Below are 18264 nucleotides of genomic sequence, written 5' to 3' on the forward strand. Positions count from 1 at the left end.
TGACAAGACTTACTTCAGTATTTTGGCCAGAAGCGGAGAGAGTGCCGTCTGAAACTCCCATTGGAGCCCATTATAATGGAGGTCCAGAAATTCTCCTCAAGTGTTGCTGTGGGTGTTTTCTAAAACATGCACATGCACACACACACACACACACACACACACACACACACACACACACACACACACACACACACACACACACACACACACACACACACAGTAAACCCACTTTCAAAATAAAAGTCTTGGATGTTTTTTTTCAAGTTCAGCTTTTTGCTTGGAAATGCCTTTTCTATAAGGTGTTATTAGGTTGGGTTGGGGCTGATTGTTTAATATAAAATATAATATAAGTTATAATATTTTGCTATCGGTAATGTATTTTTTGAAGTGTATTTTCATGCCATTGTTAAGTTTGCACTGACTCCTCCAGGCCGGTGGGTGGCGGAGCGGCCTTTGGAGCAGTGTTGCCGCAGGATGTTGACAGCCTGCTGCTGTGCTGTGCTGTGCTGTGCTGTAGCTGTGGCTGCGGCCGCTATCACGTTTCTACTTGCCTCCACATCTAGAACTTTCCTGTCACTCCAGAAAGACTTTGCACAGTCGCTGCAGACCCATGGCTACGGAAAGGCAAGTAAAACTAAGCATATGAAGCATTTTCTTTTATCAAGTTATATTATCTTACGTTCGTGTTTATTAAGAATGTTAATGGTTGGTCTGTTCTTTCGTTTTAGCAGCTTCCCCGATAGCTTCATTGATCAAGATCCACAGAAAGCTCTGGAGGTAAACAGCGTCAGCTTACTACAAACCAGATGTCGATAGCTTATATCATTGTACACATTTGCCAAAGTATTGCTGAATAATGTCATGTTAAAGTGATGTTAAGTCAATATTTGTTATGTTAGCACTGATTTTGCTAATTACTGTAAAGATAACCAGCTAATAACCAAGCTAGCAAACATGTGCTAGTACCAGTTTGCAAAAGCAGCAGAACATCATTAGTAGCTATATGTTAAGATTATAAGGTAAGACCACCGTTACTTAGTTGTATTTTTCTGCCATTAACATGCAGTATTTCTGAGTTTTTTTAACTAGGGTGGAAAGCAATAATAATAATAATAATAAACAATAATACAATATATTTTTTTGTGTGTGTCAGCTGATGTTTTTGTTCCATCACCATCACAACTCTTTCTGAATCAAATCAGTGCTGTAAGCTGTGTTGTTGTAATCGCTATCTCTTTTCCCTTAGGCACTTAATGAGGCCTTGCTCAGAGACTCTGACAATGCTGAGTGGTTTTGCCAGCGTTCCTATGCCCAAATACTTCTCAAAAACTACAGCTGTAAGCACACATAGTATATGTTAACAGTCATGTTTTCATGTTCAAAAATATTTTAAATTTTAAATAGGTCCAGCACATCAAATGTTGAAACTGAGAAATTGTGACTGGTTTTTGAAAAATACCCAAGGTTATTTAAACTGGACTGAGGAAATGTAAAATCTGTCCTGTGGTCTGTTGAGTCAAAAATATAAAGTCTACTTTGACATCATAGACACTGCATCCTTAACTACCCTCGCCTGGCTCAAGTAAACTCCATGTTCAGGCAAGTGGAATACATAAAGTTGCACCACTGTCTGTAGTGTTTCCCAAACATTGATTTATGTTTGTTGCCCCGCCACAAATTAGATAAAATCGTATTTCGTCTTATTATGTTCAATTGATGCTGTCCTATCCCTGTTTAATAACTTCATCATAACATTATGAAGCATTATTACCTTTAAATACAGACATAGGTTTCACATTGTTTTATTGTAACTCAACTTTCTGAATAATCATCATGTCCTTTGACAACCTTTATAGATATGAGCTGCAGCTGCAAAAAAAATATATGCTGTGTGTGAAAAGATTTGGACTATTATAAAGTGAAAAATAGACTTTAGAACTTTTGAGCAGCTGAAATATCAAACAGAGAAGGGAAAAAGTCTTGAAATTAAAGCTTTGTCTCCTTAGTTCCCAAATGGCTAGTGTGCTTTTGGTTGTTGTAAACGTGGCCCCATCCCAACGTTTTTTTTAATGTGTTTTCAGTATTAAATTCCGAATGAGCAAATATTTTGAACTTTCAAATTTCTCAGTTTTACCATTTGGTAGGTGGGCTTTGTACTATTTTAGATTTATATTTTTTTGTTATCTCTTTTTTTTTTTTCCATTTCCATTTACACAGCATCCCAACTTTAGTAGAAATGTGGTTTGTAAGAGATATACAAGTTCTTAACATTGTCTTTGTTTTATAATAATGCTCACATTATGTGAGTATATTCTAGTAAATGGGCCCTCAAGTTTGAATCGTTTGAATCGCCTTTGAGATACATCTAAGAATATTGGGAGTTGCAGAATACATTGTTTCTATGTGATATAGCCTGGGTCAATGTATATGCACTGCATAATAAACATGTTTTTTGCTCTCTTCAAAGGTGCCGCTGAGGATGCTAAGATAGCAAAACAGCTCAAACCTAATTTTCCTCTTGCATTCATGCGAACAGGGTGTGTATAGTGAAATCACAAAGAATATTAGGAAAATATTCAAACAAGTTTTAATTTATAACCTGAACTGAAATGACTGTTGGTAAATTAATTTGATATGTGAATTTAGTGTTTGCATAGGTTAAATTATATTGCAAATACACTCTACTGTTATGAAAGTGAAACTTTTTTTATTTTTCTATAGCATTAATTTAAAGTTTTGTCTGCCAAGTAGTAATATTTTTTTTACCCCCTCCCCCTTTCCAAATGCAGAATAGCAGAGTACCACCTGAACCACTATGAGTCAGCACATGTAGCGTTCACTCAGGGACACCAACTGGATGGTGAGTATGGGCTTTTCTGGCTTTGGGTTAACCAAGGTCAAGCAAATCAAAATGAATTAATTTTGTTCAATTGAGGTCATAATATTTGGCAAAGTGTATGTTATTGACTGATACTATAGTTAACGTTAACTAATTCTAACTTTGCCATGACACAATTTGAAGATAACAGGTTTGTTTTTTAAGGTGTATGATTCATAAGTTAAGGTTTGTACCAACCTGTGCAAGTGTAAATCATTTTATTGTAGTGCACAGTATAATTGTCTTGCATGTCTATTTATTAATTTTTTTAAATAATGCTCTAGTAACAGTGTTTCACCTGCTTTTAACACAGCAAGACTGCCATTTTGGAGTCATTATAACTATAAGCCAGTGACAGAATCTGTATGTCTATAACAGCTTTTTTGCCATATCCTGCTATATCCTAGTCCCCTTCACTCCCTTTTTGCATTGCTTTTGTTGTCAAATGTGTTTTTATTGGGGGTTTGTATGAATATAATGTACACACAAATGGTAAACATTCACATAATAAGCTGAAAAGCAACAAAACATTATAATGTAAAATCTTGCAAATTCTTCTAGAATAGGTTTAGCACAGGTGTAATAACATTATTATAAAATGTTATTTTCTGTGCTGGGCCCTACAGATATTTCAGCAGGGCTGAGTAGTTTGATGTCTTTGTTTCTATTTTTTGTAATATCAATGCTCTCATCAAGGAATGGCTAGATTTTAATAGACAGTAGCCATGCTTTTGATCCTTTCTGGAGTGGTGGCCTTATAGGACTTTGTTGTCTTAATATACTGTGTATTACACAGTACTGTGTATAACAATCTGCATGTATGTGAATCTGACTGTAGAAGAAGATAAAAAATATCTAAAAAATTTAGTAAGCCATTTTTTTACTTTCTGCATTGTCAACAAACCTAATAAATAAATGACGTTAGCCTTGCCTTGTCAGAACACTTTTGACTCTACTGAGGCTTCACTAAGGCCATTTTCACAAATTTCTCTAATGTAGTTGCTAGGTTGTCATTATTATTATTATTATTAATATTATTATTATTATTATTATTATTATATTTCTAAATAGATTAGATAAATAAATAGATAAATAGATTCTATTTATTTATTTGATTCCTACAGTTTCTGACAAAACATTTGAGGTCTGGATCAGACGTTGTGAGGAGATGATGGGAGGTAAGTAGCCCATATCAGCATATTATTAAGATTAGATATACATTTAGAAGTAGTCTTTAGGTTTATGAAAATATCTATAACTGTTTTCTGTCCATTGTATTAAAATATCTATAACTGTTTTCTGTCCATTTTATTTCAATAAAATCAATTAATTTTGTTAATAATGTTAAATTTATAAGCTATTGCCCTCTGATTTGCACACAACATTTTCTAGTACTATCAAGCACTAAGATAAATGGCACAGTCAGGGAGCCTATCAGCATATTTGATCAAACTAATGAAAATGAACACGCATATCACACACATATACAGTTTGTGCTCACAGTGGCACAGTTAGGCAGAGCTGTTTAGTCTAATAAAAGATGCATTCCGTGTTGTGGTGGTGTGTGTCTGTTTGCTGGTGATGCCTGGGCCCTCTGGATCATCTCAAGTAAACAAGAGCACAAGATTTGACAAACATGCAATACACCCGCATGCACACGCTCTCCCAGGAGCAGTATGATTCATCAGTGTTAACGTTAGTGATGTTTGAAAAGCCCCTGATGAGACCCAGCCCCTTCATAAGCCTGCTCACAGACAGCACACATGCACATCAGGGTGTAAATCACACACTCCTTCCTCTCTGCCCCAAAACTTTAAAGTTCCTTACTTGTGTTTGCTTGTGCTCACACCAGGAGCAAATGTTGTTTCTTCAGGTGACAGTGTGTTTACTACCAACCATAACACACAGCACATCCTTACTCCATCTCAAGTAGCATCTGGCTTATATCAAAACTTACAGACATTCAAGCACACATGCAGCTTTTTTCCATAACAGCTTCCCTTTCTCACCATTTCAAACGTGACCTCATTAAGACAACATTAAAACTTCCCCTATCATCTCAACTCTCCCTCTCTCTGCATTCCCTCTCTCTCCCTCTGTGTAATGAAGTCAGTGAATAATGTATGATAGCATGCTGGTAAACGGTGATCAGACTTGCTTCAGCTCACAGGGCTTCTAATGGGCGTGGATAGACCAGTAAACAAACTGGTGGCAAGGCTGGGAGCTGTGTGTATCTGACTACATACTAGAGTGCTAGATTAGCAGTTGTGTTTTTATAGCTTTGCAATAATCATCATTTAGAGAGTAAAAATTTGTTTTAGGCAGTGTCAGTGTGCAATAAATGATTCCACCTATCACAAACCCATTTTACTTTTTTCTACAGATCAGACACAGTACAGCGTCAACACGGTGAGTTTCTTGTATGGCCACTAGGGGGCAGTGTTGCAATCAGTATCAGTTTTCTTTATGCTGCTGCTTCAAAGAGAAAAGCCATACTAAGCTCCTTTTGTTGTTACTTATTTTTCTCATTTGTGTGCTTTTTTTAATGTCTCTGCATTTTCACCACACTTTACTCTCTAATTGTCATCCCATCTCGGGGGCTGAATGACCCAGCAGACACCAACAGTTCCACCTGTGAAGTAAGTGCAAATATGTTTTATGTATGGATTTGTTTTATGTTTTTACTGCTTATTTTATTAATTACTGCACTTTTACTGCATATTTACAAGGCAGATTCAATCTATATAAGTATGTAATGATCAGCTGCTTTTTTTTGGACTCATAAGGTTTGCATAATCTACTTCTCATAATAATGGTCAAAACTGAAAAAAGATATATATTTATAATAACAATTTATGTTATTCTGGCTTCTTGATGTTTGTGTTTGTTTCTTGCAGACATGACTGGTACCAAACAGAATCTCAAGTCATTGTCACAGTCATGGTGAAAAATGTACCCAAGGATGGTGTGTGTGTCAGCTTCATGGAAAAAGAGGTATAAACACACACTTGAATGTCATGTTGAAGTAGGAGTCTGTGTTTTCTCTTTATGCGTATGTGAAATACAGATGGGTTAGCTCTTGTTTTTTTCCTCAGGGGGGCCCATTAGATGGGTCTCATACACGCATACATACTCTCCCTATGGGACCAACTATGCCTCCAGTGGTGCCTTGTTAACATTGCCCCCAAAGTACAGATATAAGAACGATTTACCCTCCCTAGGTTCTTCAACCTCCTAATTGTAGGTAGATAGAAGCCATAACTGATCTAGAATCATCCATAGAGTCCTCCAGGGATAAATTCTTTCTTTTTTTTTTTCTTTTCTTTCTGTCTTTCCCTCTCTCAGATGAGTGACTGCAGGGCACCCCAGGGAAAAGCTTTGTCTTTCCTAATAGAATAACAAACTGAGTTTACCCCATTTCAAAAGAAATAGTTAATTCACTCTGAATCACACAGTAACTTGTTAAACTCCATCTGTGGAGCAAAGTACAGATAAGTTCATATATTTTTTACTAGGTCAGTATATACAAAAGAAATTTAAGATGAAAGGCTATAGTTCCATTTTTTTTCTCCTCGTGACTGAGTATGCAGAGCTGTATACCTACAGACAGTGAAGGAATTCAACTGGAAATGAATATTAAGGTTGTGATAGTTTTGTGGAAATTGCTCAAAGGCTACTGTAGCTAACTTTCTAAGCTTTTATCCCAGATGAACTACTTCTTGCATTTATTTGGTTCCAAATCGGAGAGTCAATTTTAGCAAAGTCGTTACAAGAATTGTAAGTTGAAGTGATGTAATGTGTGTCCTAAAAACATACAATAACAAGCAGAGCTCTCTATGTGGGTGCAACATTTTCCAAGCAATGTGCCGGTGAACATTTGGGCCACAGCCAAGGCCATGTCCCTCAAAACCAGCAAGCCACCCACCCAGTCAGCCACCCAGTCCCAGTGAGTGACAGGGTGTTAGGAGCTGTCTGACCCCCTCTCATCACTGGTCACTTTGTGGCTGAAGGGGACACAGTGAGGATACCCCTGGCTGTCACATTAAATGATTAATCTTATAGACATGCTGACACCTGAACCCCCCCCCCCCCCCACACACACACACACACACACACAGACTCCTTATCTTTTTTAATGTTTTGTGTGTTTTCCTAACGTTGTTTACCACATTATGGGTTTTGAATGCCGAGAATTATCAAATATTAATGCAACTGTTTAAAAACAGGTCTTAAGTAAGACTTCTTAAAATAAGTTTTTTCCTTAATTGCTTACAGCTGAGCCTAAAGGCAGGCAATGAGATATCTCCTTAATGTCTCTTGTTTTGGGTGTCTTCAGCTCAGTGCCACTATTCAGCTGGTGTCAGGGGACAACTACAATCTCCACCTCCACCTCCTGCATCCCATCAACCCTCAACAGAGCAGCTTCAAGATTCTCAGCACCAAGGTACCACAGCCATCCATTCAGCCATTTATTAGAACTTGTATAAATTCAACAGTCCACTTTTAGGAAGAGATTTTGTTTTGGCAGCTGTGTAGATGTTACACTCTCACATACATTTCTGATGACTGGACATGTTTTTGACAGGTTCAACATTCATTTAAAATTCATTTTAGTCAGTCAAATGACATGTTCATAAATCAGGAAATTAGAAAACATGATAATTCATGGTATAACAACTAACCAATTAGTAATTTTTACAGGATATAGTTTAGTTGACACCAGCTTCTGCATTTCAGCATTCATAACATAAAGTTTATCATCACCCCAGTTCACTGCTCAGATAGCTTCTTGCAGTACAAACTTTTCTGTGTCAGCACGTACTATCCACATCCCTGGTGCATTAGCTGCACATGTGCCAGAGAAGTAAACCAGCTGTTCCGATATATCATTAATTGAATTTCTGTTAAAAAAAACAAAAAAAACCAAAAACCAACATCCTTGACACTGCTAATGTGAAACATTTACACATATTTTTTTCAAATGTTTAGTCAGACATATTACACAGTACTGTTCAGATTTGCCTTCATGTATTGAAGTGAGCATGTATGGAGCCTGTCTTCATCCCTAATTGCTACATGAATAGTAGTGCCAGCATCTACTGTCCATGTCCATCTCTGGACAAGGGTATGAGAAAATATGATCCTTGGATAACCTGTTACCGTGTTACAAGGCTATTGGACAGTGGTGGTTTTCTCCTCAGTAAGCTTCAACTGATCTTTTTAAAGTCAACAAAAAGTGGCCTTGCTATGCTAGTAGTTTCTATTATATTGCTATAAATAAAATATGATCCAGTAATGTCACACACTGGACAAAAGCAGCCCCTTCAGCTCTGAAATGCATTTTTTTTTCAATGCACCCACGATTTCTGTATATCCAAGCTTTTATGTTCTTAACATTTGATCATTAATTACTTTTTGTGTGAGTACATTGTTAAAAAAAACAAACAAATCCAATATCAAACTGGAAAAAAAGCAAATCAAAACAACTATACAAATGTGAATTATAGCAACATATTGAAACTGTGCCTGATTGAGTTAGCACTTTAAGATTAACATCTTAATGTTTTCAACAATTTAATGCTGTATAACGCGGGCTGTCACTGTGTATCATTCCTTAATGCCAAGAAAGCTTTCTGTAGCTTAGTAGTAAAAAGAAAATCCACTTGCTGTATACTGCATGGCTCCTGTGGAGATCTTGGTGCAGTTTATTTTAGTAGCTAACAGGAGATTCACACATATGCATAGATCCTCACTCCTACACATAGACACACACACACACGCACTTTTATTAGGGCTGCAGTTGCTGAGAGTTCCTCAGTGATTATGGACCTAATGAGTAGGAAGAGTGCTTCTACTGTAGGCTAATTATCAAGTATGTGGGCTAATGAGTGCACAGGCCGGATTCATGCTGATTCAGGTTTTAGGCCTCTGTCAGATATTAGCCTGTGGATCAATAGGAAGATAGATAGATAGATAGATAGATAGATACACAGATACACAGACACACAGACACATAGATACATAGTAGATTCAATAAAACGATCCTTTTAAATTCTTAATACCTTATAAGTCATTGACTGTCAAGTATTGTCAAATGTCAGGGCAGATTTCTTTGGACAACTTAGACTAAATTTACAAATAAAATACAAATGTGCCCTGCATATTTTATCTAATTTGTTCTTGCATTTGTACATGTTAAACTTGTTGCCTTCCAAGGAAGCAGCTCAGTACACAGTTGCGTCCTGATCTAGAAGTGCCCCACAGATGTATATATAGGTCATAAGATTTGTTTAAATAGTTCATAAAAGTTGGTCCTAACTTAAGCAAAAGGTAAACTTCACATATGGTAAAGGTTTATATCTTATAAAACACATTAGTCTTTAGGACTATTTCTATAAGCTCCAATATATAGTATACGACCTTTATGGCAAATGAAAAAGAAATGTAAAGTCACCCACACAAGTGAAGCAAAGTGGAAGGAAGGTATCAATACAGCTGATATTTCACTAGGATGCTGAGGTAAATGCAGTAAAATGTGCTATATAAATGACATGTACAAACAGAATAGCACTGATGAAATCTGTTGTAGTTTTCTATTCAAATACTATCGTGTTCATATTTAACTTCTCACCTCCTGCTTGTTTGATCTCAAATCTAATCTATGGTCATCTATATTATTTTTTTAAATGTTAGGGTTTTAATGTGTGTATCTTTTTACTTATTTATTTTTAGAAAATTGAGTAATCTGTCTAACCTGTCTTGATATATTTATGTGATGCAGCTATTGTCTGTCGAATGTCGATAAGCTGTCACATTTTTTTTTTTCCCACACCTGCTGTCATTGTGGCTCTTGTAAATTCCATTTGCAGCTGAGAATTTTCTACACAGAGCTGACAGCTGCAAATTATATGACCTTCCAAAATTAGCCAGCATACATAATAAATCTGTGGTAACATGTTTCCACCTATTATTTATGTAGCATTTTGTAAAAATGCATATCCAATACACTCAAACACTTTGCAAAAACTTGCTAAAATTCCAGGAAATTGTCAGTGAACAAGCATAAAAGTGTTTGGTTTTGGCCATTTCATTAAAACAAATGTAGCATCTTTACAACTGGGATACTTTAGGTAACATTAGTATTGTGTAGAGATCAGACTTGGCACAAATGCAAATTTTTGTCTCAGTCCCTCATTGTTAGGCAGTTGTTTTGAGATAAACTGTGGTTTGGGAATGAAAACAACTTTGTGCTTTTAAGCAGTTTTTTGAAATCTATTTGTTGGCATGCATTGCATACTGATCTTATTTATTTAAACCATTTTTTAAGTACTTTAAAAATCGTCCTATACTCAGCTTTTTAAAAATTGTTATTTGTTACAATTGCAAAGTGCCTAAGAACAAGCAGAGACACAAAAAGTGTTTGTGGTCCTAACTGTGAAATTCCCCAAACTATATAAGCCACTGAGCTTCTGAAAGCATTGTTGATATTTGTATTTTACAGCAAGGCCAAAGAGGGAATGAAATGGCAGTTCATGATCACAGGTGCTGCAATTAAAGACTGTACGGTGCCTGTGTTGTGTAAAGATGATGGGAAATTTAATAGAAGCGTTAGGTAACCTGAGGTTTGTATTGTTTGAATTATTTCCACTGGCTACACTCAGCCGTGTAGAGGCTGACCTGCACAGAAAGTGCCCCCTCTTAAAAACGCTTGCTTTCTCACTTTTCCATGGCAACGGCAGACACCAAATACCAGAGGTGCTCGTGGGTTGCAGCTTAAACAAGGGCTCAGTCTTAGAGAGACCACAGATGAAGACGGACTTAGACTCCCCCTCATCTCTCTACAGTGTGTTTTTTCTTCTTCCTCCTCATTTACCTTTTGTCTTTTATTTGTCAGTCTCTCTATGCCCCCTCACAGACACACACACACTTTCTTTCCTCTTTTTCGCTCACATACACACATACCTACCTCTAGGATAACGAAAGAGGGTGTTCAAACTCTCCTTCTCTTCCACAAAGCCCTGACTGTTCCCTGGTCCACTGGGCTCCGCGGGTACACATGGATACTAACACACAGACAGCTCATAAGTTCTTATTGGTAATTGCAGTAAAGACAGCATTCAAGACAGAATAAACCCCCCGAACTCTTAAGAAACTCCACAGGTAAAGTACACGCACACACGCACAATATTGTGAGACACCCCAACAAAGACAGACGCTTTCTGGATGCATGTCTCATTTAAATTTTTTGGAGCCATTTCATTTTTCTTAAGCTAAGGAGCCACTGGGGGGAGAAAACATTCAAATGAACAACAGTATCAGCAAATCAAGTTACCCCAGATTGGCATGCATCCCTAATGAGCATTTAAAAAAAAAAAAGTGAAAAGCACTGCCCTCGGTGCTGTTGATTCCTAGCCAGTGTTAGTCTGTCTGTCTCTGTAATAGGCTGCTCTGCACTCTTCGTTCCAATGTTTACGCTTCATCTCCTCACTGTCTTTAAAGACAACTTAGCAGGAGAAGGCTAAGCCAGGCGTGAGCTTGCATGCACGTGCACACACATGTACACACATGCAAGCAAATGCAAATTCAGAGATTGAACACTAATCTTTCACACACATGCTATCTAAACAAAGTATTTGCTCTGTGTCTGCATACACAAGTGTCATCTATAGCACATTATCGTCAGTGCGACCTCCTCCTGTCCTCCACTAAGACAGACATTCCAACCGCAGGGGTCACCACGACAACGGGGAGCCAATTACACACTAGTGTGTTTGATCAGAACAGACGGCTGAGGCGCATGCGTGCACACACAAACACTTAGAGCCGTGCATGTAGATACATCAAAAGCAATTTAGAATCCACGCTCACTCCTTCATTCAGTTTCAAACTCTTCTCTTTTTACCAAATGGCTAAAGTAGCATCTCCCCTCTTTAATTTGCATGCCTGTCAACATCTAAGAATGTTTATATTTATTTCATTTATGTATCTCTTTAGTTTATTTTGAAATCTGCAGGCATCTGGGACAAGAGGGGAGATGAGGGGAGAAGAGGAGTCGTTTGTGTCCGTGTCTGTATCTTTTGGGGTTGGGGAACATCTGACAAAAACATTTCACAAGTAACAGCACCCCGGTGCCCCTCTCTAAATACTCTGTGTTTGTTGTGTAGTATTGTATAGTCCAGCCCCTGAGGTCCTCGGTGGTGGCCCCTGCATTTGGCTGTGCTGTCACCTCGCTTTTAAAACCATCTCTTCTTCTGTCACACACACAGAAACGCATACAGAGAGACACACACACACACACACACACACACACACACACACACACACACACACACAGAGGGCGCCTGGCCTGCCATGTCTCCTAAAAGCCAGGAAACACAGATGTGGCAGCAGATTAATGTTGTATGGCCCAGGAGCACGCACAGAAACACACACACACACACACACACACACACACACACACACACACACACACACACACCCTTGGCTTGAGTTCTGCTGCACTTTGCAGTACAAAAACACTCAAGACAATAAATGGCACCTGCAACTGGCTGGTAATTTTACAATGATATTTAAATTGCTTGGCCTGCTATCGTTTTCTGTTTTAATTTAAATACTATCTATGTTTATTAACAAATCCTATTAAAATGGGCAGACAGGCTCATAATTTGCTGCCTTGTTGCAAGTGGGCAAGAAGGCTGGATTAAGATTATTTTACTATCTGTTTCCTATCTGCTACTGTTACTATCAGAATATGAAACTGAATCCACCTAGGTAACGAAAAAATCTACAAACAACAGACTTGATCTGAAGAACTGTAATGTGACTGAACACCAATTAGCAGTATCCATTGCCCATTAGAACTGGCCTTGCAAATCAGCACTTTGATACCTACTGAAATCTTCAAAGCACCATGAGACTATGAACAGTTTAGCAACTGTGCCCTGATTGCAGGTGTATCTGTCAAAAAACTAAACAAAAAACTAACTAACGCTTGAAATGACTTCATCAAGTGCGAACTACTTTGACAAAGAGGGATAACCCTGAAAATGTATCAGTGGGGTTTAACAAATCACCATTGATGTTGCTGTGACTTTGTGTGCACACAGCTGAATTTGAGAATTGTCTATTTCATACCAAAATGCACCGTTTTCTTCTTAGACACAAGAATGTTCATCTGACCTTTTATTTAAGAATCTAATAATATGTACACATCACCTCATTATATGAATAATGAGCTTTTTCTAAGCAGTAAATAAACTGGACTTTTAACTCCAGAACAAAAAAAACTTCTCCCACCTCAAACAATGTTTGCAGTGCTGATTAAGTTAAGTTCATTTCTGAAATATTTGTTTGAAAGAACTACCAACAAGTAGTCTGATCTTGTTGGAATTCAAATCTACAGATATTTGAAGGGCCTCATTTTGAGAAAGGTCCAAAGTCACCCAGGCATGAAAAATAACAATAGGAAAAGATCCATTGGCATTTAAATTAACACACAATTTAATTGTATGCAGAAACTGGTATTGAAAAAGTTGTACAACAAACTGAAAGGTGAACATGAATTATTTGGCCAGTAACTTGTATTCTCAGTGGAGATCTTCGTTTTTTAGTTCCTCAGTCAGGTGAGCCAAAAAGTTAATTTCGGACACTGCACAGATGCCTCGCTGTGCATAAGGCCCTTTGTGGGACCGAAAGCGCTGACACATACCAAAGTGATCTATCAGTGTACCCGCTACTCACAGTAGCTCACCTCAGAGTGGAAGGTAGCAGCGATCATGCAGTCTTATTTCCCTCAATCTGCTCCCTTCACTCAAGCTTCACTCAGTACCAATCAGCCTCTTTGCCTCCTTGTCTCTAACCATGGCCAGTTCATGGTTCCTCCCTTCTTATCTGACATACCCTCATAAATGAATCATCACATCGCCCAGCAGAGCAGAACTTTTCCCTAATTGCTCCGACATAACCAGTTCTGTCTTTCAAACACGCACTATTAGCTTGCGTGTCTCACTGGTATGTGCCCTGTCAATGCAGCTTAATGTTAAAAGTGTGTGTCCATGTCCTTTCTTCACTCATTGTTTCCTCCTCTCCCATGTCCTCTTGGTGTAATGATCAGTCGCTGCTGTGTGGAATTAGGAACCCCCTTACTCCTCCCTCCACCTCCTACTCCTGCTCCATCTCTCACGCTGGCCCTCTGGCTGACAGGCATCTCGTTAGTGCAGTACGTCTGTCAGTGAGGTTTGAGATTGAGCTGTGCCCCCGCATATCCCTGATGTCTTTCTCTCTCTCTCTCTCACACACACGCACACACACTCGCAGGCTGAGCTGACGACAGCTCTGAATCGTCTCTCTGGCCTCAATAATGATCTGATGTCCTGTATTTTTAAGATGTCTCACTAATGGAAGTGTTATTTTTGTCCCGCAACACAAAGAAGTCCGTTCTGTAACACTGTTCTCTCCCTTCTTCCCTCTTCTTTCCTCCCCTTTCCTCCTCTGTCAGGTAGAGATCAAGATGAAGAAGACAGATGCCATCAGATGGGAGAAGCTGGAGGGAGAAGGCCAGGAGTCTAACATCAAACACTTCAATTCTAGTCAGTCTATAGCTTCAGCATTGACGCTCTTTCCCCCAACTACCCCCCTGTCTCCACTCACATCACTCTGCCTCCCTTCCCTTCTCAACCTCTTCATATTTTTCTCTCTCTCTCGCGCTCTCTGCAAAGATCAATATAAGCTTCTGTGTTTGTCTGTTCCGCACTAAAATGAGAGTGGGCAGTCAAGCCCTGCTAGAGTCTTTCATTAGTCTGACGGTGAAAGTAGGCAGGGAGAGAGAAAGGTACGACAGCAAGAAATGACTCAGTATTTCAGCCCACACATTCCTATTACTGACAGGATTAATTACTTATGTAACTGTGTATGTGTGTGTTGAAGTGGGAGTAGAAGTTAAGTGGGCAGCTGAACTATCCTTTTCAGGCAACCAGCTCCGCCTCTAGGATGCCTTTTTTATAAGTGGCTGCTCATAACTGTGACTAGTGTTACATTTGATCATGATATGACATCTGATGTTATAGGATCACATTGCCTGATGTCCACACTTGGCCTAAATATGTCTTCTGTGTGTCTGGCACTTTATTTATGCAAATCTGTGTCTGGATTACATTTCTCCGCCCGCCCTTTCTATCTCTTGTTGGGATTATAGTGGGTATATTGCACCCTGAAAATATACAAATGAAATCACAATGTGATCCCTCAGTATCTGAGTTGGATGATGCAGTAGCAAAGTCAGCAAAAAAAATTCAGATGTGCCAGTTTCTAAATCTTAGTGTGATGTGATGATAAAGGGCAAATTACTTATGAACATATCCATTGTTTCTTAAAACGAGTAAGCTATTTGTATCAAGGTTTTCAGATCTACATAATGTTATTTCAAATACCTCTCAGCTAGTTTCAAATCTCCCTAAATCTATGTTAAGTGTATTGCAGCATTTTTAACACTTTCTCTTTTCTTCTTCAGATCAGTACCCATCATCATCCCACTACACATGCAAATGGGACAAGATGGTGGTCGACATCAGTGAGGAGGAGAAAAACGAGAACCTAGAAGGAGATGCAGCACTCAACAAGCTCTTCCAGCAGATCTACTCAGATGGCTCAGATGAGGTCAAGCGAGCCATGAACAAGTCCTTTGTAAGTTTTAATCTGAAGTTACCTGTTTTTTTTTTTTTTTTTTGGTTTTTTCTTTGTTTAGTTTTTGCCAGTGTGCTTATATCCATGCTAACCAGTGGTTGGTTAAAATGGGAGGGTTGTGGGAGGAAGGGCATCCAGTGTATAAGCAAACTCATGCCAAATCATGCCCGAACACATCATGCACGTCTCTGAAGGGACAAGCCGAAAGCAGTTAATCTTTTTTATTTATGGGTCTTGCCAACTTGGCACTTAGCAACATGATAGTTAGACCTCAGAAAGGAACAAATTAGGTTTTGCAGACTACATTGGAATCTACTGGGGCAACCAGCTTGGTGTTACTTGCCCCAGACTAGCCACCCCTGTCAAAATGGTCTTGAACTGCTAATGCGTTTAACCACAGTTTCTGTGTGTTAGGTGCTGAGCGTTTTCAAAAAGTCTGCGACCTAAACTTTGCTACGGACCTGAAGGCTCCGGTGTAGACACACAGCACCAAAGCTGATGCTGTTGCTCTTCTAACATGTAATTTTAATTCCATTGTGGTGGCACACAGAGTTAAGTGATGACAGTTTTTAAAAACTAATCAAAATTGTGTTTTTGTTTTTTTTGTTGTTGTTGTTGTTTTTTTCCTTTTTAGGTCTTGAGTGCAAAATTAGCATAAGCTATAGTACAGTCACAAGTCTAAGACAAACTGCAGTTTTCCTCAAATGAAGGCAGAAACACAGCTATTTATCTGTACCTGTGTTATCCACACATCATGTTCATGTAAAGTAATGCCATAAATGCAGGAGTGTAGCAGCGTTAACTCACTGTGCAGCTAAACGAGTGAATTAAAATTCTGTTTTGTTAATGATGTCATCCAAACCATTCAGCTGAAATAGGATTTGCTGGAATTACCAACATAGCAGCCTAAAAGTGATTGAGTTTTAACATTCATGTCAAGTAGTCATGTCTGCATTGGTTTGAACAACCGAGAGTACAGGACTAAAGGGACTAAAGAGACTAAAGGTCAGCTTATATGAAAATCAGCATTTTAAATGATTTGATTTTCAGCGTATTATGAGAAAAAGAAGTAAATTAAAATTAATAATTAGTTTAGAAGAATCTACCTTGTTCATCAAGACTGTTGGAAAACTGCTGCAGTGGACCTCCACCTTTATTTTTATTTATTTCACTGTTACATTCCACTGTTCTGTCTCTTTCCTCTCTGTGCAGATGGAGTCAGGTGGTACAGTCCTTAGCACCAACTGGGGAGATGTGGGCAAGAGAACAGTGGAAATGACTCCACCGGAAGACGTAGAGTTCAAGAAGTACTGATCATTTCCCTTCATTACTTCTTTTCTCCTCTGTTCTGACACCATCTTTCTTCATATTTTTGCACTGAGCTCCAGTGGGTTCTTATTGCTCTGCAGACTGCTTGCCCCCACCCATTCCCTACCCCTTTAGTTGTGTTGTTGCTCTGAACCACACAAAGCCTATTCTCTGCAATAATTAATTAAAATAATCTGTTGAACTGACTAATTTACAGTATCTGATTTTCATTTTTTTTTTAAGGCTAGTGAACTCAAAAGGAGACTGCGGTCTGAATTTCAATGCAGTTGACATTTCCAGGCCTAAAATGCTCCAATTCAAACTTCATCTTCTTCCCTTTTTTTCCTCTGCCTATCTTCTCAAAACACCCATAGCCTTTCAATTTGGGAGCATTTTATGACTCTCTATTATCAGCACTTGTATAAAGTTTTAAAAATGCCCTAAAATGATTGCTATGAATGCATTTCTTTGCTCTAGCAGTCTTTTTTTCCCTTTATATTCAGTAGAAAGTAAATAGCAGTACTCTGCAAACTAACTTGTCTTGAATCTCTGTGACTTGTTAGCCAGTGGCTTAGCCGAATGTTTGATACCGGCTTTGTTGTAAATAAAAGATTTGTTGTTTGGCTCATAAATTTTGTGTCATGTTTTATGGTTCATTGTCTCTGGAAACATTTTTGGACAGGTTGGAAAGTCTCCGAAGGGATTCATCAAATGCAAAAAATGAAACAAACAGCAATGTATTATGAGAGGAAACCGTGTTGTGTGATTATGTGCTGTTAGGGATGAAATGAGGCATTAGTGATATGAGTGCAGCCAGTTGTGATATGGCTGACAGCTCAAGAGTGAGGTTTGCGTATCTCAGTTTCCGATCACGGTATCAACTCAGACAGCTTGGAGTTTTTGGTTAGCAGGTGGGGGTGCAACCCTGAGGTAGTGTGTGGAGTTTTACAATCAGAAATGTGGTAGAGCAGCCGCCTCCCGTTTTCCAACTACATGTATGCAGCTGCTGTAACTGTGAGGGGGCGTCCTGCCCAAGCAAGAGAGCATTAATATGGATCAGCCTCCTAACCGCATCATCAAGCCTCTCACACTGAGTTAAGTGTTAAATTCATCACACATCGTTTCATCTCTCGTGACGATCAAACACCCGTTTGTTGCACTGGAACTCTTAGATTTATAACACACACTCTCTCAAATACACACAAACACACTCTCCTCCACTATCCCTTACACACACAACACATCGCCCCCATGCTTACCCCCTACCCCTGCCTAAGGCAGCTCTGTGACATCAAAAGAAGCTAAGCGCTTTGCATCGTGGGTAAGATCTGGGAGCGTGACGGCTACAGAGTCTTTAGTCTCATTAAAGAGTTCTAGAGCTGCAACTCTCACATTAA

General features: G+C 38.7%; 1 protein-coding gene across 3 annotated transcripts; it reads left to right on the top strand.

Moving 5' to 3' along the window:
* Window positions 1–473: 473 nt before the first annotated feature.
* sugt1 (SGT1 homolog, MIS12 kinetochore complex assembly cochaperone) lies at window positions 474–17499 on the top strand. 3 transcript variants are annotated; one of them, XM_067475024.1, is made up of 13 exons: window positions 474–624; window positions 729–777; window positions 1247–1337; window positions 2468–2537; window positions 2790–2860; window positions 4003–4056; window positions 5262–5287; window positions 5492–5517; window positions 5776–5872; window positions 7215–7322; window positions 14376–14466; window positions 15387–15559; window positions 16772–17499. In XM_067475024.1, exons 1-13 carry the CDS (start codon window positions 611–613, stop codon window positions 16871–16873), a joined length of 972 nt encoding a protein of 323 aa, XP_067331125.1. In that variant the 5' UTR covers window positions 474–610; the 3' UTR covers window positions 16874–17499. The 3 variants fall into 3 exon arrangements, with proteins under 3 accessions (XP_067331125.1, XP_067331126.1, XP_067331127.1); XM_067475025.1 differs by having other exon boundaries at window positions 5495–5517; XM_067475026.1 differs by having other exon boundaries at window positions 481–624; window positions 732–777.
* The last annotated feature ends 765 nt before the right edge of the window (window positions 17500–18264 follow it).

The sequence above is a fragment of the Channa argus genome, chromosome 14 (genome assembly GCF_033026475.1).
Source record: "Channa argus isolate prfri chromosome 14, Channa argus male v1.0, whole genome shotgun sequence".
Taxonomy (NCBI): domain Eukaryota; kingdom Metazoa; phylum Chordata; class Actinopteri; order Anabantiformes; family Channidae; genus Channa; species Channa argus.